The 25,932-nt window shown below is 34.9% G+C and overlaps 1 protein-coding gene across 1 annotated transcript in view; it reads left to right on the top strand.

The window, feature by feature from the left end:
- LOC142987881 (uncharacterized) overlaps positions 1-25,932 on the top strand; it is a 68,623-nt gene that overhangs the window by 27,124 nt on the left and 15,567 nt on the right. Inside the window, exon 2 of the mRNA XM_076136824.1 lies at positions 16,144-16,223. Within this exon, the coding sequence (XP_075992939.1) occupies positions 16,144-16,223 (80 nt within the window). The remainder of the gene's footprint in view (positions 1-16,143; positions 16,224-25,932) is intronic.

Raw genomic sequence — 25,932 nt, 5'->3', positions numbered from 1 at the left:
GTACTCAGTTATTGACGGTTCGGAAAACAATGCGATCATCAATTTAACTTTGGATTACTTGACGTTTCGGCGCAGGTTACACTGGTTGATATCGCAATCTGTAGCTCGATTCTTTACTACGACTACCGGCACCATATCGGTATCCAGAAATTTTACACGAAATCTGTTGAGCGCCTCTACCGGGCTACGTAAAAACTATTTTGGCAGTACATTTTATATGTCAAACTTTCGTTACTCGACAGTACTGGCTGTAGAGAAAAGTGCTACTGATATCGCACTTCAGCATCATTAGAAGGCATTATAAATTTAGATTTAAACAATAATTGGTTCTATTACTGTTTTCAACTATTGTATTTTGTACTTAATAAGTAAGTAGTTAGCTAACATGAATAGGTAATCAAGTTCCCAATAGCTAGACAGTTTGGCACCAATACAGTATCGGCGTCGTTCACACAGTACATAATTATGACAACCAACATTCCGCTACTTGATTATACACGAATTTAAGCTACGTGTTCACGAGCGAATGAGAATTGATTATTGTAGCCAATATCTTTATTTAGCTTATATTTATTTTCAACCGTTTTTATTAAAGTCTGTAGAGATAGAAGTCAAAGTGTAGACTTTGTAGATTGTTAGGTTGATGATGTTAAGCAACGTCACTGAGGTCACATACTAGATGGGTGCCCAAATCATGATTTCATCGACCGTATTGACAGTCTTTTTTGAGAAAAGGACCCTTAACATGTTTCGACATGGGCAACTTCATATCTGAGCGAACAACAAAAATACTGAAATGTAAGCTATATGCCATTTTACGCCACTTCAAATCTCCTAGACAGGTTTCGGGAAAATTTATATACAAAAAGACAATAGACAATGTCCTGCGTAATACCTCGCAAGTTACAACGTGGTTCAACATTACGTATATGTCAATTAAGCCGGCGTCATCGATGCGGGCGTGCGAGCGGCGCCCGCGCACCTAACTAGGTCATTGACAATGTGCGCTTGTGCAAGCGTTATGCACTTAGGTATATGCATTTCCTCGGTAGCCATCTTTTTAGTTAATCGACTGTAATATAAGCTAGTATTCCTAAAATGGGTGCTGATTTGCATGATTACGGTGGTTAATGTAATGTTGACATGTATTTATTGAGAGTATCCTTTTGTAGTTTGCGATTTCCTTTGCCTTAACTGTTGATGTAAATCGATAAAAGTTCACAGTTGTTGACGATGGAGACAGCCATCAGTCGTACCAAAAGGTATCCAATAGGCAGTCGCACTATGTAAAATACTCGTATTCAGCTGCGTCCGGTGAGACTGGAACCCGACTCCAATATAGTTAGAAGAAAGGCTAGGCTAATGAGTGACAGCCAATGTCAAGCAAAGTTAAAAATTCTTTAGACTTGAAATAGCGCCTTAGCGTTTACACAAAATATTATAAATAGATCAAACTTGTTGTCTCTTAGCTCAAAACTTTTCTTTTACGAATAAAGAAGGTTTCGCTGAGTTTTGCATGACTTGACGTTTTGACAATATCTTGTAAATCTCAAGGAATGTTTGAAAAAATATTTTATCCAAGAATAATTTATAACAAAAGACATCAGAATCTATCAAGCTTAAGTCTTTGAGTGAGGCTTTCATGAGAGAGCTTTTGTTTTGTTATCGTTTTTATTCGTAAATAAATGTTACGTATATTTTAATATTAATACCGACATTGTTGAGCGTTACATCTCCGAGTTTGTGGCGCAGCGATTAATTATTTATGACGGAGATTCTATAATATAATGAACCAAGGAAGACTGGTGGATTTATTAAAATTACAATGTCTTGTTGCATCATTCGTTGGTGGTTTGTAAACAGTCCGGATCTGCTATTGCCAATGTAAATCCAGCCATTTGGAAGCATTTTTTACGAGTCAATGAAAATAGCTACAAATTAAACTGCCACGTCTTTTATAATCGAAACCAACATATAAGCTAATAATTGTCTTTTACGCTAGACTATATAATACTGTAGTACCTCTCAGTACGTAAGGGTTAGATCCTAATGGGCAATAAAACCAGTTCTCCCGAGTAAATAGCACAGTAGGATCAACATTCTGTAGAGCAAATTATATGATGAAAAGAGTAAAAATAACCGCGAACATAGTATTGATGAGCGCTAGCGTCCGGTCGTCGAGGTATTTTATTTTTGTTTGCACAAGTCAAACTAGTTGCGCGTCTGTGTACCCCTTACATGGGCGTGCTTATGTGAGGACAGATAATCGCGAGGAGGAGCATTGCACTCTCGTTGCTACGCCACTAACAGGGTTAATAGACTTGTGTGGACTTTTTAAGAAGTTCGATGCCACGATAGGGAATGTGATGACTGACTGGAGATTTTGAGACTCATTTCGTCATTTTGGCTTGGGTAGGAGTTAAAAGTGAAGTCTGTAACTGTGTAGATAAAGAAGAGAAGTAGGTATACATGATTTCAGTAGTTAAGATTTAGAAAAGTATTTCAGAATTCGATTTCGCCATAAGAAGGCAGAAGATTCAAATTCTGGGGCATATAGGTGTGTCTTTGATAATCATTTGGTTAGATAAAAATTACATAATTTGCTAAACAATTTCAGGAAAATACAAGCGTGACATTACATAGCTCGCGTTTTAATCGTCATACACTTCTTGTAAGTTATAAATATTAAACACATACACTCATACTTAGTTGCAATCACTTGTCGGTGAACGATCAGTGAGGTAAGCAACCTATCAGCTCATCCATATAGATAAAAAACTGCAGTTTTTGAGACGAACGTCTTCATAGTAGATTTTCCGTGGACATATAGTGCAGAGGTCTGTAATCGGTATTAGTTTTTTCTTTAACATTTCTTCTCAATGCTCACTAGCTCGAGTCTAACCAGTACTAAATATCGACAATTGACTAGCTATTGAGAAATTTTCTATACAAATTTAATCAGCGCCTCTAACGGACTTCGTAGGAACTATTTTGGCAGTACATTTTAAATGTCAAACTTTCAATACTCAACAGTACCGACTGTAGCGAATCAAGCTAGAGGTAGACTTCTAAAGTGTGTTTGTTGTTAATTAACAGGGCGAAAATCTCGGGTACCTTATAATATGACTTTTTCAAAACATGACCGCGTGAAAGAAAGATAAATATTCATAAAGTTAATAACATTTTCCCATATTTTCACATTAGTGTGCACTGAGAGGTTTTCTGAGAGCCCTTTCATTATGTTAATAGAGTGTTTCACGCGAGTGCTTACTTTTCATACAATTAGTTATGCATTACCTTATATTTTCGGGTCTTGTAATGTGAAACAAAAGGCAAGAATATCCTCTCCTATGAATGTATAGTAGCTGATAAAAAACTGCTTATAAAGGAATTGTACTAGCAGATTTTTATAAGTGAACTATTTTTACTATCAGCTTTATGACTAGAAAGTGTTTGTTATAAGCTGTTATAGTTTAAATCCTTTTTAATAATAGTAATAAAATAAACAGTAGTGATAATTTTACAATTAAAATAAAGCCCAGAGTCTGTTGCCTGCAATAATCACTGGTTTTACTTTCGGAACTGGCGCCAAATTCATTAACTGTAACTCACAGGTGTGATTTTACTTCGTTTATAAAATAAAATTTATTTACTTTAATATTAATAAAACACGTCATATTTTCTTTAAAATATGTTATTTAAAGAAACATGTTCATATATACAATAAAAATTCTTATGTTAATACGATATCGATTCATATTTAAAATATGCAGTATTTCGCATGACACGGAATGTAAATATAGACAATATTATCTGATAATTTAAAATTAATACGTGATTTGTGTCCGGATAATATTTTCCATGTTTGTTTTTAAATATGACAACAACATTTTGCCACCCCCCGACCAGCAGGATTTACCACGTTTACATTTTATCTAAATAAACAAAAGTAAACATCTTTATCTTTACGATATTTCTATGATTCATAAAAACAGTATAATAATATTTCGTTTCGGAAAACGGCATTTTCAAAGATCTTTGACAGGCGTAATCAGAAGCTCGGAAGACTCACAACCAACTTTACCGAGAGTTATCGTGTAATAACTCAGGTAACTAGGTAGTGGAGGTTCGATAGGCAGTCGCTGCATGTTAAGTTCAGCTGCATCCGATGAGACTGGAAGCCGACTCTATTACGGTTGGAGGACGGACTAAGATAATTGATTTCCAATATTAAAAAACATCTTAATATACTCACGTTATACTATTGACACTACAGAATTCACAATTAACAATACTCTGCCACAATTTTGCCTACAAGACAACTTAAAAAACAAAAAATCATTGCCACAGCAAAGTCGCGCGACAATCGCATTACACCGCTTTATTTGTCGTCAATCACAATTTCCCCTCGGCACTGATAATGGGAGGTTTTCTTTTTACTCCTGTTCATTCAATTTGTCTGCTGTTTGTACACAATTATTGATACAGTATCGAAAATGTTTGTTTTACAATATTCTATACATTTGATTGGGATCGTTTCATTTGCTCCCTGGATTTGATTGTATTTACCATAGATATTTTACTTAAAAAATCTGACCAGAGTGTTTGCGTATTGTAACGCACGAGTTTCTGAGGGCGACTTGTACATACATGTTCGTTTCACTTGTGCAAAAATCGCTTAACAAATTATGAAGCTTAGGGTAATGCAGTATTGCTTAGGAGCGAAGCGGGGTCGGTCAGCCAGTTGAATATAATCAGATAACGTGTAGTAGGGCAATAATCGTAAAATATAATTTCATCCAATTTGACCAAATATCAAATTTCATCCAATAAATTAGGGTTGATGCGCAATTTACTCTGAAAATTGGTGTTAAATTGGTATTTCCGAAATGGAAGACATGACACACAAATGATTTACGATAAAATAAAGCTTAAATTTCTAAACATAGAACGTTATACCATAATAATACTATCTTATGCATCAGAGATGACACAGTAAAAACCCACTCGCGCCATTCTCGTAAAGTAACGGAATGATTATTATCTAACACTCGTATATTGGTATTCGACTGGTCCGTCTGGTTTGTGTGCCAAATATCGCAAATATACAAAAACAATACGATTCTAGTCTTCGACGAGTCTGCATATGTAAAATGAGTGATTAGTTGATTATATTATCGGATCGACTCATAATATATGCGTATGTAAGGATGGGGATTCCTTCATATAGTAAATTCACATTGAACTTTTTCTTTGAAGTTTCTTTGAACTCTAGAGCAAAGAGTGGTATGCATAGAAAAAATTATAAATCTTACGGTATTGCTCAATCTATGTAAAACAATTATAGTTATATTTGATTAAACTCTATATGTAATCTGTTCTCTATATTTTGTTCGTTTTAAGGGTCCTTTCAACTTACAAACCCCCATTTTCTCTATCATAGTGCATATTTTTATTATTGTATAGTTAGTAGTTAGTGGTCAACCTAGTGTCAAAGTTGTTCAAGCTGAAAGCCTTTGACGTAGCTTAACGACTGTTATCATAATTGACAATAGCCGGGAACAACTTTTTACGTGCCCTCCGAAGCACGGAGATCATAGTGTTAATATGATTTATACCTCATCGACTTTTATTATACCAACGTTTTAATTATCATTTTTTAACAATATATTTTTCATATGTCAAAGATTCTTTAAGAATTAATTGTTATTTTAGCACCGGTCATCCAAACTCGAGTCAAAGTTTAAACCAAGGCCAATAGGTGTTTGCCTGAACAGTTATTCATAGAATCGTTTATAGATTAATATTTATGTATGTATGTATGTATGTATGCAGTAACAGACAGGCTCTTGTCTGCAGGTTATTTATGAGCTGTTCTATGTATTGATGGGTTACTCAATTTTACCAGTTATGTATAGGTTTTGTATTGCTGTTTTCTTACTGTTACGCTACCGAGCGAGCTTATTACGCTGGCCAAAGAACTGAGAAATGAGAGAGAGATGGCCGGATGGAGAGATTACGGACAGTTATAGGATCTAAGGAAGATCGAACAGGCTAGGCAGTTATGTACCTTTTATTTAATTTCTTAGTAAATAAGACGTTTTCTCAAATATTGTTTTTGTTTGTTACAGGTAAGCATTACATGTAGTATACACGACTGAAGCTGTATCACATCATCAGAAGTAATTTCTAGCTATTAGTTTGATTTCCAGGTTTGAGAAACATTTTAATGAATTTTGATAAGAATCGTGATAAGACGATTAAAGTACCTTTAAGCAAGCTTTTATGCCTTTTACAAGGGACAACGGATATACAAAGTTGAGTATTGATTATGATAATTTTCTAACGACGATGTTTTGCGATAAGTCGCATAAAATGCATAAATTATGGCGACAATTTAAATTTATACTTTAAAGTGAACAATACAGTGCCTGGATAATACATACCTAAATGCTTAAGCTTTGTTAAATTTCTTTCATACAGTTATTACAGTACTAGTTAGTAAAATATTAAAATAAAAATTATTCAGACAGAAATAACATGTCGATCACTCATTTGATATCCACGATAATACTAGCCCTTGACGTAACACGCAAGTAATTTCACTTAAAAAAAATACATTTAATAAGGAATAGCTGAATTTACTAATAGTTAAATACCCTATTACGTATGCATTTAAGCAATGACTTGTTTATTTTCGTACTAAACTTTACAAGTTGTCAATCACGGAATATAGCAGTAATAAACTATTAACTTCAATAGTATTAGCATATTATAATTAGTGATAAAATGTTATTTGTAGTAGGTATGCCTGCTGTGCTAGAGTTCGCTGAAGAAAGTTTGGCTTCATATAAATATTATCGTAACTTGTAATTTTATTTGGGAAAGTGATAACTTCGACGTTTAGGTACTAGATTGACGAGATTCACATGTGTGATCGATAAATTGTTTAAAACTTAGTAAAATAAGAACAAATTACTGTTATCAGATAAGCAGAAATAGCTCTCGATTCGAAGCTTTGAGTCATAAAAAAAAGTATGTAAAAGGAGCTTTTAAAATTCATTTGAAGTTTATTTTTGTCTTTTAAGGGGATAGCATGAAAATGGATCTTAAAAATTACATACATATGTAATATCACGCCTTTTTCCCATAGGGTAGGTAGGGACCAAAGAACGCCGCTTACAAACTTCCCTTTCCTTTTTGTTTTTCTATGTATGTTATTTGCAAACACAATTTTGGTGTGGATTACAGATTAGATTCGAGACGTAGATAAAGTGAGTTTTAAATAAATAAATCACACGCAAATTAGTATTTAATGCAGTAATAAAGTCAATAAAAACACATTTACAACATATAAAGTGACACATTTTTCAAAAATAGTAGTAAATTTCTTCAAAATGGTAGTATTAAGTTGTCACCGACATACAGTTACAATACCAGTCGTGTTGTTCCACTCATTCGATATGTTCATTAGTTATTAGAATTTATGCTCCAATTAGTAGCTGCTACTGATTTCGTTGATTTTTTTTATTGCCGTTTATTTTGGGTTTCTGCATTTCGTTTTTATTTAATTAAAATATACATTTGGTTGTTTTCTTTTCATATTTTTGCGGAATTCGTTTCGTCAGACGCTGTTACAGCGGCACTCTATGATAAAATATAGTTTGGTTGGTCTATTAATTTAGTAGTTTGTTAGCAAAATTAGGCATTTCGAAATCAACGTTGGTGTCCAAATAGGTATGGAAAACTTTAAGTACTAACTGCGTAGACACATTAAAGTAGAATTACAAGCATCTTTGTAATTTTTTACAAAACAGTACTAACCTGTTCCTGAATTACAAACAAAATAACTGTAGCTGTTTGTAACCAAAACCATTAAGCACATATTTAGTTTCAGGAATTTTGAAAGTATACAACTATTTCTTTTCAGTATTAAAAATCAGCATATTATATTATAGCAACTTGTGTGATGAATAATTTATTTTGTAAAATGATTGACTGAAAATATTTTTTTCTATACATTAACAATCAAGCTTATAAGCAGATCGTTAGGCATAAAATTACCAACTAAATAAGAAAATCACTATTCGAAACATTAAGAAAGCTTAAGGCGTTAACTTCAAAGCCGTAAATATAGCACAAACAAGACAATTACTCTATTAGCTCTGAACGTTTGTCTCAATATAGATGTCAGTCAATATTTGAGCCCCATCTCGCGAACGGCTCGCTCTCAACCGATGGCTTGGACCGTTGGGGGCGATGATCCGGACAAGTCAATAGATATTTAGCACCACGGTAAATTGTGACGGTCTACTTACAAGAAATTGCGTGTGAAATTGCTTAAAGAAGGAAGCTAGACAGATAAGTGTACAGATATTGCACTATGTACCGCTTTTTATTATAATTATAGATACTCAGAATTATAGCACATACGTTAAGAATGGGTAATGGTAAATAAGCACCAAGTTGTACATAGCTCAATGTAGTCGCTACAACATTATTTAATTCGCAATTGCAGAATATATTTTTTAAATAATTTTGGAAGGGAAGGGGGAGCTCGGGACGAGGCCTTTCCTCAGCAGAGGGACACTTAAACAGGCTAGGAAAAAAATACAAAAGGAATAGAAACTATACCTATTTATAGCACATTGTGCACCTGTTCCTCAATCATGCACGTCCTAAATTGACAAGCAAAAACTTAACCGCAATATCTAATCGAAATTCCGATTGGGAATCGATAAAAAATCCGGGCGTCATTCGATTCTCGATTATGACCGGTGGCGCCAAAACCGCTAGCTTTTATTTTTTTATTTTTGTTTTTAATTTATTGGGTCAATGTACGGGTGCAATATATTGTACGGACATTTTATTTTGGTGACGAGGAACCATGTTGTGGAATAAATTCTTACGAGTATTGCCTCTCATTTATATTATTTGTTAGGTCGTTCACTGTAGGCCTGATGATGCTGTGCGAACGAGATTAAAACGATTTAGATAAATTCCCGGAATAGATTGAAATGCTTTCGTTGTTTTGAATGAAATTGCAGTACTATAGTCGAGAATCGGTAGATCACAGAAAGATTGTACAGTTGTAGTAATCGTTCAGTGGTCTCTTATGAAAGTGATGTAATATTTATTCATGTTGTTGCATGTGCACAGTGCACACGCACTACAATTATCAATTAACATAAAACTGATAAAAACTATATCACAAATTATCATATTTGTTTCTCAAGGTAACCAGTTTCCCGTATTTGATGTTTTCTATGTACTTAATTATCGTTATTTAATCTTTTTTATCTTTTGCGGTACATGGCAAGTTTTCCACGGGAATTATGCGAATACGTATCTCAGACTTTTTTTCTTGACGATTCGGCGCAGGTTACGTTGATTGTAGTGGCAGTGGTTGTAAACTGAAATTTTGTTTTTTTAACGTAATTAGTAATTTAATAATTAGGTAACTGAATATATCAACAATTTTTTAACCTGGCCTAAAAGTTTCATCTCAAATGTATTTTTTTTCCTAAATAATATTAATTTGTAATTATAACAGACTGGAAAATTCTATTAGGCACTAATTTAACTGGAAGCCAACTACTCTATTGTTAAAGGAACACGTATTTAAACCTTCAGAAAGTATTCCTCAATACAAATTGAATGCAGAGAAGCCTTAACTTACCATATTAATATCTGCAATTTGACAACGTGTCAAGTTTCATTCACCCTTAGCCTTTTGTGAGGGCAATGACCTTCATGTGCCGTGTTTGGGATGCCTAGGCAAAATATTTAATGATTTTTAAAGATACTACCTGCTCTCGGACCTAGATAGAAATGTAGGCTTAGCGTTCGGTATTAGTTTTTAAAAGAAGGTCTATCACAATTGCCACGTCGATCTATTTGTTTTAAACGTAAAATATTTTAAATATTGGCATGATAATAACTTATGTAATAACTTAAGCCAGAAGGTCCTTTAAGTAGAGACTAAATAGATTAATCGACTTGGTATTACATAGATCTCACCTGGGGTTTTTACAGGATGTTTTGACGGCATCTATATATCTGTCGCAAACTTATCGCGTCACATATTTAGATTATTGAAAACTTCAGAATTAAAAAAAAAGTTTGGTTATTATAATTTTTTGTGGAACCCTTCTTCTGTCTTACGAGCATATCAATTCTAATTTGCAATCTGACGCTTTGCTAGAAGAACTGAACAAAATAGTCAATACTCATAACTGCACTTCAGTTATTTAGTTATTTGGAGTGTATATGTTACTGTAAAAGCCCGAACTGTGGTAAATCCTAAGATTTTCCGGTAAAACCTAAGATTTACCAACTCTCAATGGTAAAAGTCCGAACAAGCCAGAGTTTAAAAACTATGTTACGATATATAAAAAAAACCCGCTTCATAACTATGTTTATAACTATTTCGCGGTATAATTATATACTGTGACATAGTTATAAAGAAGGAGTTTTGGGCAAAGCGACATGGGTAGGTTAGGTTAGAAGTGGTAATTTTTTTTTAACCACCCAGAAGGAGGAGCCCCGCGAAGCGGGGCTCCGGCGACATCTCGATATCATCAAGTGAATATAGGTAAAAGTTCGAAATAAAAGAATTGTTCGGACTTTTACCAATTCGAGTTGGTAAATCTTAGGTTATACCGGAAAATCTTAGGATTTACCACCGTTCGGGCTTTTACAGTAACATATATAATGTACATATTATGTGTAGTTGTTATTGGTGTTATGTAGTAGTAAGAGGTGTCAGTAACTGTGGACGCATGTTTTTACTTTCGCGTCCGGTGTCGGGTGCCGTCTGCGCGCGCGCATACGTGACGTAACCTTAGGACACATGCATATTGTGTGCATTTTCTTACTATTTGGGTTTTATGAAAATGTTCAAGTGGTCACAGAAAGTCCGCAGGTTTTCCTACTAGACTTTAACTTATGAGAAAATGTGTAAAATGACGTTATTTAGCTTGAGATCTTAACTTTTACTTTTGTGCATCTACATCTGATTCAATCTCAAATACAATTCAAAATCAAAATATAATTTATTTCATAAATTTCATTTGAAATCGACTTGTTTTTTTTACAATAATTTAAACCAAACAAGCATCTTATGAATGATAAATCTACATTTAGCTTTTTTCACCCACGTTTACAGTCAAGAGTTGTTCAAACCCCTTCCCATTCAAATCAAAACATTTATTGATTACTAAGTTCCAAGCGCTTAGATTAAAAAAACTGGGCTATTTTCATAATGTGATGTGTATCCAGCCTTAGTATCGTCAAGTGATTGATGAGTAGCCATTTTGTCGTTAGCTCTGTTATAACTACTTGTAACGTTGGTCGAGAACATTTGTTGATTTATTGAAAACATTAAATTACATCAGTCAGACAGTCACAATGATCACACTTTGGACATGTTACATCATTTGTAAGATGATTGTCTACACGACTGTTTTGGACATTTACTTAGATGTTAGTTTAACTTCAACTTTATATACAAGTAAAATATAAATTATTTGCCTGTCTTTAAGTAGATATCGAAAAGGCTTAGAAACTATAGTTAAAGCAGATTAGTAATAAAAAAGTCCAGTGCCTTGATTCTCTACAGCCGGTACTGAAAAGTATCGAGAGTTTGACATTTAAAATGTAGCGCAAAAATAGTTCCCTCGCTAGAGGCGCTGATCAAATTTTCATAAAAAAATTTGATAGCTAGCCGGTTGCCGATAGTTGATAGCAGTAGAGAATTACGCTACTGAAATCAATTTTGTGAAAATCTAAACTGGCTATAGAACAATTAAAGTCTTATAAAAATTTATTAAGAAACAGACATATACGAAAAATTTAAAAGTAAATATAAGTATACCGTTATCTCTCAGTAAGTCTACATGGCTAGCCTTCAGTGACAGGTGACAAGCAAGTACACTTAAAGCCTCGAACCTGTGTCAACACGGGACTGAGCTAAATTGGTGCCGTACATCTGTGCAAATCTCGCCTCGACCTTACAATGCTAATCAGTGCTACAGATATAAACTAATGACTTTCATATAAGGTTTCGCTGTGGGTGTGAGAGACGTTCTGTTGAATTTATTTCAGTTTGACTTGCGAATTCTGCCCATTACGTCTACCTTCGGACCTAACTGTCAATGCCTTAACAGAAACTGTAATTTGGGATTATTGACTTTAGTGAATAAGTGAACTACTTATTTAACAACTTAGCTATATGAAATAATGCTAAGAGCATATAAATAGCAGTAACCATTCAAATAGGATATTCCATTTCAAATACCGATACCTTGGATGCAATACTGTTTGAATAAAAACAATATCCTCACAATTGATCTCATAACTAAAAATAAATAATCCATGGTTCAATGAATACGTAGCCGTGTCCGGCTGGTGACTGTTCCGTGTCACCACTCACCAGTCAACCACGAGAGAGATGTATCGTGGGAGCTCTGGGAGAGTTCCCAGGGGACGTCTTCACACGTCGCGCGACACCGCGCCGTCCCGCGTCCGACGCGCCCGACTGCTATTATCCTATTGACGGAGATTGGTAATAGCGGTCGTCCACCCGAGCCTGGTTAGGGCTTGAACTCATGGCCAGGCAGATTTTTATCTTTGAAACATATTATAGATTTTCTTGGTTACGTAGAGAGGTAGACGACAATGCACGCAAATTTTGTTATACCCATTACAGCGTGCCAAATACGTCATTGCATATCATACATTGTCACGTTTCTATGATACTTTTGGAAAACGTAGTGCTTTGTAATAGCCCAAGTATTATTTATTAGCTTTAAGAGATAGCCATTTCACCTTACAAACTTATCAAAAGTATTTACACTTGAAGCTAGAATGTTTTAGTTTTGAACTGTGATGACTGACTTAGATAAAGGAACGGTCTAAAGGCTAGTGCCTAAATTTAAAGGGCGCTGTGATCGATTTAAAGTTCCAAATAGTTTAACAAGGTCATGGTTTTTTTACGAGTAAGTAAGTAATTTACTTTAAAATGTGGGCCAATTAATGGTCTACCCCTATAACATTGAACCTAAATTATCGATAATGGTGTACTTGTTTCAAAATAACAGTAGGTAACTGTAATATAAAATACACAGAACTGACACCAATAAATCATATAGAGTGATAAAAAGTACATAAAATGTAGAGACAAAGGTATTGTTATGATTCATAGGGACTGCCACTCGGTGATGACGTCAATACATTAATACAGGAGCGATTCCTAGTTATATCATATGTACAAGTTAAATGACGTCTGTTATGAATGAAAGGAACTACATTTTAAGACGATGACTGTACTAAAAATCTATACATTTTAGTAGCAGGTATATCTCTTAAGTTCTTAATGAAAAAGTGCCTTGTGTCCCAAATCGTGATGATCTACATAAATCCACCATCTTTTTGTGGAACCAAATTCAATGAAATCAAGCATAGATATAGTTAAAGAAAGAAATTGTGCCATAAGTTATTTTTTTTTGTTCTAATTAATTTAATCAACCCTACAAGCTGAAATTGGGGAGGAAGGTATGTTCTATAGACAATAACCGACCATCAAACAAGAACTAAAAATATCTAATACTCTGCCTAAAAATTGTAGTGGGATATCTTAGATTACATTACGGACATTCAGGAGAAGACCTTACAATAACGCCTAGTTGTCCTACAAGCTGACCTCTACATGACATAGAAAAATATCCTAACAGTTCCATCAGGTCATTGACCTCTACAGCTAGTAGGTGACACAGTTCCCATACACATTAGTTCTCATTTGTCGCAGTGGACAAGAGTGACAGTGATCAGGACGGTGGGCGGCGGGCGGCGACGGGCGGCGGAGATAAGTGCGTGTCTGTCTTTATTTGTTCAAGTGAGGGGGTCGCGTGATTGATTGAGTGTTCGGATTAAAATAAGTGTTCATGTTAACGTTTTTATTGCTTCGATCATATTCGAGCAGATTTTCTGATGGAGTGGTAGGCATCTCACTACGGCGCCCCGGCAGTTGCCATTGGAATGATTGATATCTCTCTCTCTCTCTGTTCCATGCTATGGCTCCCATATGGTAGTGGGAGCAGCCTTCCTTATGTTTCTCCTTCACTTTGTTCTAGCCTGGATTAAGATCGGCTCCTATTCAGGTCCTGTCAGGTCCAGGCTCCAAGTTTTAGTCTTCGGAATTCGGATAGTTTCATTAAATTCTGTAAATGTACTACTGAAAAATCTTTGGCAGATTAAGCAGGAAAATTCGATTCTAGGATTACGTAATTTTTACTCGAATGCCCTAATCTCGGAAGAGCAGTTATTAATAATCTTGCTAAAGTTTTCTTGGAATGTTTATAGGAAAATTACGACGCAATTTTCATTATATACCACAAAATGGAAGCTAGGACAAGGAAAAAGGAATAACGCCTTGGTAAATAACATCTGGCGTCGGTAAACACAAATAAATAATGTGATAATTTAATACACGAATAGGTCGACGATAGCCATCCATCTTAATAAGGTGCAAAAGGTTGTACCCAAAAACCCTTGGAGGACACCCGCGGGTACTCGGCTGAAAGAAACCCACCTATAAATACATGTTATGTTATAGAAAATTCTCTTTGAATGTTGATTTTTATTTATACATACTTTTTACTCGACAAAATCACGTTTTTCTTGGATCGAATAACATTTTGAAGTGTTAGGCTTGCTACACACATATTCGGTTCGGCAATATTTATTGAACAACAAAACCGACTCGACTCACTTGTTCGGCTTGTGCCGATCGGGTTCATCTACGCATAGACGTTTTTTGCCGCTTGGCCGATTAATGCCGCAACGAATATGTGTGTAGCAAGCCTTACCTATATGTTATACATTATACCTCGTATAAATGATAGAGCTAGAATTTTAGTAGGGTTTAAAGGTCGGGTTGAACAGAACAATTTATATTCGAGAATAGAAAATTAAGTGGGTTTTATTCAACACTATGTATGTTAGTTCTAACATACCTCACTGTGAGTGTGTTCATAAGTTATTCTTTAAATTAAGTTATTTTAACTTACTACGGTCTAATATGCGAATTTATTTATGTTTTGTTAACAAACGGTATGTACCGTTGTTCTAAAAATAAGCTTTTGATAAAATCACTTTCAAGCGCAATTTTCGCTATTTTACAAAACCTTTTTCTATGCTAACACTTACTAATTCCGATATCATCATCATCATCTCAGCCGGGAATCGTCCACTGCTGGACAAAGGCCTCCCCCATCGAGCGCCAATAGGACCGGTCCTGGGCCAATTAATTAATTCCGATATATTTTTGATAAAATATTAACTAGTACTCCATACGCTTTGTTTGACGACATCAACAATATAGGAAGATATGAGTATTCAATTGAAACGTTCACATTTTAAAAATAATTTGAAATTTTTCATCGCCTTGTCTATAACAAATAATAATCAATAAAACGTCTATTTATTCGTGAAATTTACATGAGAATCTGTTAATAGATTTCAAGTTTATCGCGAACAGACAGACGCGGCGATGTGATTTTGTATTATATTATGTAGTGATGAAACCAATAAGTTTCTTTTTCCACACAACATAGCGTGCAAAGGTTCTGTGCGATCTAGGGGATGTGATTGCGCAGGCCGGGTCGTTGACCCTGCGCGCGCGCATCAAGCGCTCGCGATTTGCGATGCGCATGCGCCGAACAAGCACTGTTTAGCGATCGACGAACGATTGATTGCCAATAATACTAGTTAGATATTATATACATATTTATTTGAGTTATTTATGTGTGTAGGAATTGGATAATTATGTAATTGTTTTTCACTTTATTTGATTGGTAGAGCCAATGTTGGTTGAATCCAAATGCACAAGTTAATAAGCCGATATTTAATTGTCCGAGTAATAAATGGAATGGAATTTCATATTTAATGCTTTAATTAGACGTTAAATAACGTATATGCAATCCAGTTTTTTGTTTTATCCTTAGTCTCAATTAATAGTCATTTGCTTAAGAAAATTTTCCGAAAGCTTACTAATTTTCCTCTTGTCTAGATAATTTCTTGAAGAAGTCTACCTTTTTTATTGTTTATTCTATGACTAATAAGTTTGTTTTTTTATTGTTTTAGATCGCGAGGCGACATGGCGTCGCCACGACACACGCTGTTGTTGTTGTTGGCCATCAACTCCGTCGCGTTCAGCCGAGCAGGTAAGACCCTACGTTAATGACTTTATTTTGAACATTATTATACGATAATATACCATAATTGGTCATTAACTGGCAAAATTGGTGTTAAATAAACATAAACGTGTTTTAGTTTGTAAACAAATAACACATATTTGTATTTGTCCGTTTTATATGACAGTAATGTTAGCACATTTTCCCAAGCAGGTATATTTTAAGACTGGTAACAAGATTTAATAGATTTCAGTTTAAAATACCTTGGTAAAATTTACTTTTAGCCTAAAATGTGTGCATACAAGGACTAGGACTAGAATCGTGGTTATTTCATCAACGAAGTCGCTATAATTTATGATGATTTCCAATAATAAATATAACTATATTTAAATAAAACTTTCCATTACTGAGTAACTGACTGACAGACAACGCGCAGCTAAAACTACTGAACGCAAGAAGCTGAAATTAGACATGTATGTTCTACGGAGAGTGGAGGAAAGCACTAAGAGAGAATTTATGAAAATTTCACGCAAAGGGGGTGCAATTCCACGCGGTCAATGCCGCGGGCTAAAAACTAGTCTAGGTATAAAACGTGACTATAGCTAATATTTTATTATCTGTGGTGAGACTAAGTAGATAACCACGTGATGTGTTTACAAAAAACAAATAGTACCACTTCTGATTTATTGTTATGACACCAATTACAATAAAAGCAATATAGGAAACGTAAAAACTTGATTGTATAGATTGTAACTTGCTGCTTCGTGTTCGCGCTCACACAATAGATGTCCGACCACAAACACATAATATAATACTGACTATACACTATCAAACACAACCTATACAAGCTAATATTGCTAAGAATTAAAATAATAATACTTGCTAGAATCCCAAATCGACTAATGTACTTCACGTACCAAGTGTGTGTGAAAACTGAGCAACCAATTTAGATGAACTTTTGCTGAAGGATATCTTACACCCGGGAGAAGAGTTATGTAGCGGGTAGAAGTTTGTGTTATATGCTACGTTTTATCTGAAGGTTTTATATGAATCGTTTTATATGAATTATCTGAAGGTTTATTCACATTCATATGCTAAGATACCTATATATTTAATTAGTGATTCGATATAAACACTATTATTCAACAATGTTCAAGTATCGCTGCCTAGTAATAGGATATGTAGCTATCAGTTTATTTGGAAAATGTGAATATTCCGCGGCTACTAGCACTGATTGTAAAAGCTGATGTCAAAATATCTGCCATATTTCGACGGCACATATTAAGATGTTTTCCTCCTCCGTGATTTGAATGATAAATTATAATTTAGGATGAAAACGTCCGCGTTATATGAATACATGCGGAATTCATTGTGAATGATGAACGCTGGCCGCTACGATAGGTGGGCGGTGAATGCTGTGTCCAATCTGTTGTCCAACCTGTTACTAATGCTGCTTGTTCTTCTATACATTATATACGAGTCCTTGAATAATATGTGATACGCGTGTATATGTACTATTTTTATTTTTACTCACAAATTATTTTACTTAATAATAATAGGATTGCCGATATTTTGTCTCAGTGGCCAGCTACATTAAAATTGGCCAACTGTACCGGAATTTGTTTATAGTGACCAAAACATAGCCACGTTCTCTTTTGCATCACTCTCACAGCCCGTTAGAACAAGTGCTTTAAAACTGAACTGAAAAAAAAGACCTTAGCTAATTTAGGTACAAAACCGGCAGGTTCATGATCTCACCATAATATAATAATGTATCTTAGTCATGTTTAGTTAAAAAAAGTAGAACTTAACATTATATTCTTTGAACTTTGCCCTTTATCGCGTCACTACGGTTTTTACAATTAATTCTCAAAATGTTACTGACTGAATTTTGTTCATGTTCATCAATCATTGAAGATCTCGTCATCCATGTTGTCATTAACTATTTAAATTAGGATGAAATAATACTTATACAGTATACTTTTATGTCATTTATTAAATTCGTGTTGTATGTGTTCATTTTTACTCTCCTCTCAGTGATAAGATTGAAATAAACTATGATCATGCAAAACTGATCGCATGTTAACCACAATAAGTCGTTGGAAAATACATTAAGATGCAAATGTTAAGCAATAAAATCAAATATGATTATTAACAATAATAAATTACTACAAATATTATTCGTTGCTTCATTGTATACGCGACAGTTGATCATGTGTCGCTGATTAGACTATCAGACTATTCAGTATTTTTCAGAATTTTATAAAGTTTTTAGTACATTTTGCTACAAATCGTTATAATTTTTTTAATTTCGTATTTGCCCTAGACACTAATGTAACGCAAGAAGTCGTCTGGGCTATTAAGGCATTTGACATAAATCTTCGTACCTAATACATTGTGGCCTGTCTATGCTTTGGAAAACTGGCAAAGTTGCCGAAAAGGCAAATTGTTGTAATGTACACTTTGATTACAATAGAGTTACGTATTTAGTTGGTATCTGCAGATTTAATTTTCTAATCATCAAAACATTCAACTCACCCAGGTGCTCTATAAAAAAAATGTTAGGCATCAAATTCAATATACTGTCGCTCCGTGAACAAATTTTTCGAGTCGGTTAAAAAGAAATACGTAATTATAACAAACTCATTAAAAGTTCGTGTGTAAATAATAGGCGCGACAAATGGTAGAGATGTTCTCTATATCCTGATCAGTGTAACGTGAGAACCGCGTGACGTCATAGCCTTCAGATTGAGTGTGACTCACCTGTGCTAATAAAAACAGTACGACACACACGCACACTGTTTGTATATTAACACAAATAGTGCTATGAATTTTTGGTGTTGTTCAATCACTGCCTTTTAGAATTTTGCTTTCGAGCTTGCAATGACAGATTTGCAATTTTCCAACAGTATTTTCCGTGTAGAAAAGCTTTTAAAAGACATATTGATAAATAAAGTCATTAAATTAATACTAAAGACGAAAATTTTAAGTTTAGTAGGGTAGTAATCATATTATAGTGTGTTAATTCCGACATCAACTTCCATCGACATAACAGCCAGGGTGTTATAGTTCTTCTATGTATATTTGATATCTAATAAAGTTTATATGAACCATAGGATTTGACACCAAGAAAGAAAATACGCAAAGGTCTGCAACCTTTCATCAAATATACATTTGCCATATCATTTTTTTATAGCGAGTTAGAGTTACGACAAAATCATACAACAGGACTTTGGTGTTTTATCTTTCTATATCCATCTTTAATACTCTTGTTGAAACTTTTTGGAAATGACTTTATTAAACAGTTCATGATCGGAAATTCTATAAGCCTTTCAATGAAAAATTCTTTCTTTTAAATTAATAAGTGAGGGTTCATTCAAGCTTTAGTTTGTCAGCCTCACATAATAATATACTCAAGGAACTATCTCCTACAATAATAAGTCCAAATCCAGTAAGGCATGCTACACACACCACATTAAGAGTATGATAGCGATCGATAACGAGTGTGGTATTTCCCGGCGACGTCCGAGAAAGTGCAGCCGGCTTTATTTTCCTGTCGCCGTACACTTGTAAATTAGGAGTTTTACTACTTAACACGTTGCGAGTACTGGCTGAAATCATTGACCGACAGATTACACTTGTTTATTACGATATTAACATCGAGAAGCTCGCAAAGATATTGAAAAAATAACATTATTATGGCTCTGCAAAAATTTAAGGCTTGGTTTCTGGTTTTTATATGAAGCTAATATTTTCTGAAAATAGATCAAAAAATCTTTGAATTTCAAACCAATTTCGGAATTCACATGATGGAAATATAGAGTTGCAAAGCCAATCCTGTTCGACCCGGAAATCAAACTTAGAACCTTAATATCACCTTCTCTAATAAATTTTTCAAAAAAAAATTACTAGTCTCTTAAAAACATAAACATCAGTATAGGAAGACGCAACTAGCTCTTCTCAATTTGTACATTTTCTGTGATGATAATACCTACATGTTATTGGCCACGTCTGCTCTAGTTAGCCAGGGTAGGGGGTGAGAGGAGGGCGAGGGGGTGGCATCTTCTGAGGAATAGCAATCGAGTACGTGACGACAATGTGGAGTGCGAACAAGATAGGACACTGTTATAACGCCTGATATTGCCTTAAGGTAACGTTTATTTGACCTGCTTGTTAAAGAAGAATAACATTAGGTTCTAAGGGTGTATATTTCGTGACGTGAGGCTTAGTTAACAACAGCCGATCGATCTCTGAGTTTAATGTAGGCTTGCCGAGGTTCATCTGTGGATTGGTAGTATGCTGGTGTCGGTTTTAAGCCTCACCGGATGTAGCTGGATACCAGTATATAACATAGAGAGACTTCCTATCGGACCTCCACAACCCAGATACCTGGGTTATAACACGATACCCTTCGGTAAGACTGGTTGTCAGAGTTTCAAGCTTCTGACTACTGTTAATGACGTTCAAAATTCTTTGAAAATGTGAGCCTTCCGAAACATGGAGGAACTCGCTTTGTATAAGATGGTCACCCATCCACAAAACAAACCTCGGCAAGCGTACCTTAACCTTAGAGATCGATTCGCGCGGCTGTCGTTAACTAAACCACGAGCTTCTCCCACATGTCATCATCATTCACGATTATTATAATACCTAATATGACTACCTACCAAAAATACAAATTATTAATAGTCTCACAAAGAAACAACGTATAACCCCGATGATTCATTGCAAAACCATGCACAAACATAACCGTATAAAATATTTGTATGCTAATTATACAAAAAACGAGTTAAAATATTGCGCCTAATGAATGTACAGTAATTAAATTAAATCAGGACGGCCAATTAACACATATTTGACATTCCTGGCGATGTTTGACGAGTTATGCATTATATTAGACGTTCATATACACTAACTGAAGGTATTTTTTGTGTCTACATATTTTATTGTATTTAAGATATGAGATTTAATTTGATAATTGTATGGTAAATTATTTATTATATGGTAATAAGTGTTATTTATTAGTACCTTACTTATTTATAAATGTATGGTATTAATATCATACATAGATTATAAAATTAATGATCTCAACGTACTTTCAATAATCCACTTCAATCGATTCAAAGCTTGTGCAAGTGTAGATCAGAAGGCACTAACTAGGTTCGATTCTCGGCTTAAGCAAAATTATTGGCGATGTGCAAAATCTAGTTAATTTTCTAGACCATAAATCAAAATCCCTGGTCATCGCTTGAACAACTTATTATACGTCTACGTTTAAGGAATTATCAACCGCTCACCCATCTCTATCCTAACCGCATCTCAGATTACTTAACTCTCTAAGTCAAACTAATCAATGAATCACTCCAACAATCTGCTATTCTTAAACATATATAAATATAGACATATGTATGTAAGATCTGTCGATAAGACATTCCGAGAGATAGCGAGATGTGCACGGTCATTACAGCCTCCGGCCGCCTGCGCGTAAGTAGCGCCCTACTGTGGGAAAATAACGATATAATCACCATTGTCTCATTAATGATAATTATTGTATTTTTATCTCGTTTTACGATACTGTGCTGGTTGATTTATCGTGTATATTAAATGTAAGTCGATAATCGGTATTTGCGATTTCGATTGTAATAAAATCGATTAGTTAAAATACTTAATGCATTTGGTGTAGGCTTTAGAATACTGAGTTAACGCGTTGATTTGGTCTTAAATAAGAGCAGAGATTTTAACGCAAATGATAGATGAGGACAAACTTTAGTCGTAGGTATAAAGTTTTTGAAGGTTATGAAATCTGACTACACTAGGCTCTTGTTTATAGATGCTAAGGAAAAGTGACGGGAAATTCAAAAGAGATGTTTTAAGAGCAGCATACGGAAGAAGCTCCATAAAATTGTCTCATATATTGACCTTGCTAGTTAAATAAGCCCTGTCAGCTAGTCAGTAGCCTCTCTTTTAACGGAACAGGTCTAGCCAAATCTTAAATTCAGAAATTAAAGATGACACCATGAGATAATGCGATGGGAACTAATAAAGTGGCAGTGTGTTACGTCCGCGCGTCCGCTGAGTCACGCGTGGAATGCCGTCTGTCCGGCCGAGGCGCCCCGCACTCCGCGCACCCCCCTCCCGTGCCCCTCTCATGCCCCCCGCGCCCCGCGCCACGGTCTAGCCATGGGAATTGCATAGCACACATAGCTCGCCTAGTATGTGGGACATGGGATGGACTGATGAATTGATGAACTGATGTATATCAATCCACGTAATATTGATGGTAATGCAATTGGTGAGACCGTTTGCAAAGTTTGATCTAACTGTAGTTATGGTTTAAGTTTACTTACACTTACCCCCGGTTTCTGAGGTACATTTAACGGTAATTTATCTATTCAATTGCGTCAAAACTCGTCCAAAAAAGACGCTATTGAATAGATAAACTACCGCTAAATGTATTCAGAAACCGGGGGCTAGTCGAATCCAAGTGATTAGTTAGTAGTAGGATGCCAGTGTCTCGTCAATATGGATCGGATAGTCGTTGGACGGTTTTGACCTTAAAGAGATAAACGATAAGAAACAGCTGGCAGGATATTATTTTGAGGGCACGATCTTCCCTTGTTTTACTACTGTCTTGGTGTTCACTGTTCATGACAGTCGGAGTCGAGAGCGTACTCTGTTTAAGCACCGTTCATTACTAAAATGGTCACCCATCTAATTCTTGTCATCTGTAACGATGCTTTACTTGAGCTATTGTGTGAATTGCTTTATATCCATTGTGGTGTAGGAGTCTGTTTAGTTATTCTAATTCTCATATTAAAGTTTAAATGTTTGTCTTACAAAATGTGAGCTTTCAGTGTTAAATGTATCATGAAACAATGAGTTAAGTTAGTTTGATCCTAAATAAATAGTGAAAGCAATATTAAATACAAAAGGCGGTGTTGGCTTTATATTGTTTCATTATTTTCATGTTAATATGATTTAAATTAAATTAAACAGTCTAGATTTAGCCGACTGGTTTACTAAATTTCGTACAGAGGCAATCGAGTGATTTGTTTGTAGTTTCTGAAGAGATTGCTTTTAACATGACATAATATAAATATTTGCTTGTATAAATGACGTAAGTCCCTAACCCGCACTGAGCCAGCATGATGGACTGAAGGCCTAGCCCGTTCCTCGTTAGGGAGGAGACCTGTCCATCAGTGGGACAGCCGTGGGTTAAAATAATATGGTCAGCTTCTGTTTCGTCTGGTCTTTTTCTATGCTATTCAAGTTTTTCAATATTTTGGTATTGTAGGCTAGGTACTATGATAGAAGAATAGACTCATTTCAAGCTTTACATTTCAGCTTGTTCTTTATACGTCATGTATCATGTATGTAGTAATCTTGAGTATCTGTTATTACCTTATACGCTATACATCTGCTGTAAAAAGTGTATCTAAAAACACAAACACCGACAGTATAAAATATTAATTAGTTGTGAACAAAAGGTTCGCGAGCCAGTTGTTATCAATACCTGAATAATACTAAATATGAATGACCCCCGCTCTCGCGCAACAATCAGTAAGGTGAATGCATTTGCATTGCATTCGCAAGTTTTGTTCAATTTATTGGTTGTGATAATGAGGTAACGTACTGATTTTTGAACCTGATCAATAGGCTGAAACAAATACGATGTATGAATAACATATTGTGTACTTTTGCTTTATCCTGGGCCCACAAACTTCACCATGTCATTGGGTTTGGTTTTCTGTTTTTGCACCTCTAGAGGTAAAGAGAGAAACACAAGAACAAATAGACTGAGTTAGATGAATATTTGGTTATGATAATGTGTACTCACCTTAACACTTGTTTTTATTAGTTAAAGAGCTCATAGAAATAGTAAAAGCTTTTTCTTCTTGGTATCAAACAAGACGATTTGTATAAATAGAGCTGTTTACCGTAGCTGTCTTTGTGTCCGTCGATTGATTGCTAGTGTTGATATAAGGAACATGTATTTCTTTTTGTTTTTCGAGTTTCTCATTGGTGATGTGTTGTTTAGCAAACATTCGTTTTGTTACTGTTTTAGTCGTTGTTTAGTTGTCTAAATAAGTGATAGTGTATTTTCTCAGTATTCGTAATCGCGAATTTCCAGTATAACTATTCTTTTGTGAATAAGGTATCCTGAGGTCTATCCGTCTTCCTATTGTATCTTGTTAAATTGTAGTACTAAGTTTCTACACTACTTTACTTAACTGTCAACAATTTACTTTGTCATAATGTATGAATATGTGGGTTACCAATAACTTATTTATTTGTCTTACTTACATAATTATTGCCAAAAACTACCACCATAATAAAATACTATTAAGTTTATTCTCTATCCCTATTATCTACATTTTAGATTCACCTACAAATTCTCTACATCTTCTATCACCTTTCGTCCGGCTCTCAAAGACGTTGCCTAATGGCGAATACGTGTTCGTTCGTATCGAATGTGCCGCTGAGTCGAGCCTTTCAGAAGCAGCTTGTAGCTTGTAGAACAAATTGTGCACTACGGACTGTGCTTGAGAGCTGTAGAGCTTTAGGATTTGAATGTAGAGTATCGAGTGTGAATGTAGAGAAATATTATGTTTATGTATGGGTTAATTTGATTAATATTTTATCAGCTGTCTTTTTATTAATACCACAGAAGGGCTATTGTGTATCTAAGTTGACAACTATTTACAATCTGCTGTGTTGTACATTGTTTTCTCTCTTAGATTATTGCGATTAACACGTTACGTTAAAGCAGCAATGTATTGAATAGTGACCACCTATTTGACGTACACTAGTTGTCAACTGAGATACGTTAATACGGATACAGGTCACTACACAGGTACTAACATACACTATACAGGTAATAACCGCAGAATTTCCGGTGTTAATCTAAAATTTTTATGAGAAAAGTCTGATTTTAAAAATAGTGAAATGTAGTCGTAAGCTTATTTGTTGCAATATTTCGTGTCTGATAAAAGTGGAGACAAGGGCGTGTGCCGTATCGATCGTCCGTGACACGCCGTATCTAGTCCCTAGCGACACCGCCGATACCGCGACACTACCGAATAACCCACAATACATTGAAGCTTTACTACCAAAGTCAAGGATGTACTCAAGGTCGATGCAGCAATGGTTGTTAAAAAATTCAGCCGGCGTAATACTGCATTGTTTCTTGATAACTTCCGCAGTAAGGAAATGAATGCAGCAACGGAGTAGGAATCGATTTATTAGTAAACAACAAATGCAGTTTGATATCATAACGTTGAACCTTTCGCGTTGTTTGTATAACTTATAATAGGACACGGGATGTACGGTGATACTTTGTTTACTGATTGTTTTGCTATTTTACACTGTATACTTCCTAATTATTGATCAGTAGATTAAATGATAACATACATTTATATAACAGCACGTTTGTTATTATCAAAGGTGAAATCAGAGGTGTATGAAATATTTCTCCGCTTCGCAATTTATTTTGTTCACACCGGACACTTCAACAAAATTCGGTCAGCAATTAAATAAATTCAACACATAAAGAAACGTCCAACAATTATTCGTCAGGAAATCGGAATCGTGACTTTTAATCGCACGCAGCGTTAAAATAAACAGGTTGATACTCTGCAACATTTATCACACTACCAAAAACAAACAATTATTAATAAGTTTCATTAAATCAGTCAATACTGCTGAATCTTTCAATACATCAAGAATGACATAGCCACAC

The sequence above is a fragment of the Anticarsia gemmatalis genome, chromosome 4 (genome assembly GCF_050436995.1).
Source record: "Anticarsia gemmatalis isolate Benzon Research Colony breed Stoneville strain chromosome 4, ilAntGemm2 primary, whole genome shotgun sequence".
Classification (NCBI taxonomy): Eukaryota; Metazoa; Arthropoda; class Insecta; order Lepidoptera; family Erebidae; genus Anticarsia; species Anticarsia gemmatalis.
Note: the sequence above shows the minus strand (reverse complement) of the source record. Positions and strands in the feature narration are given on the sequence as shown.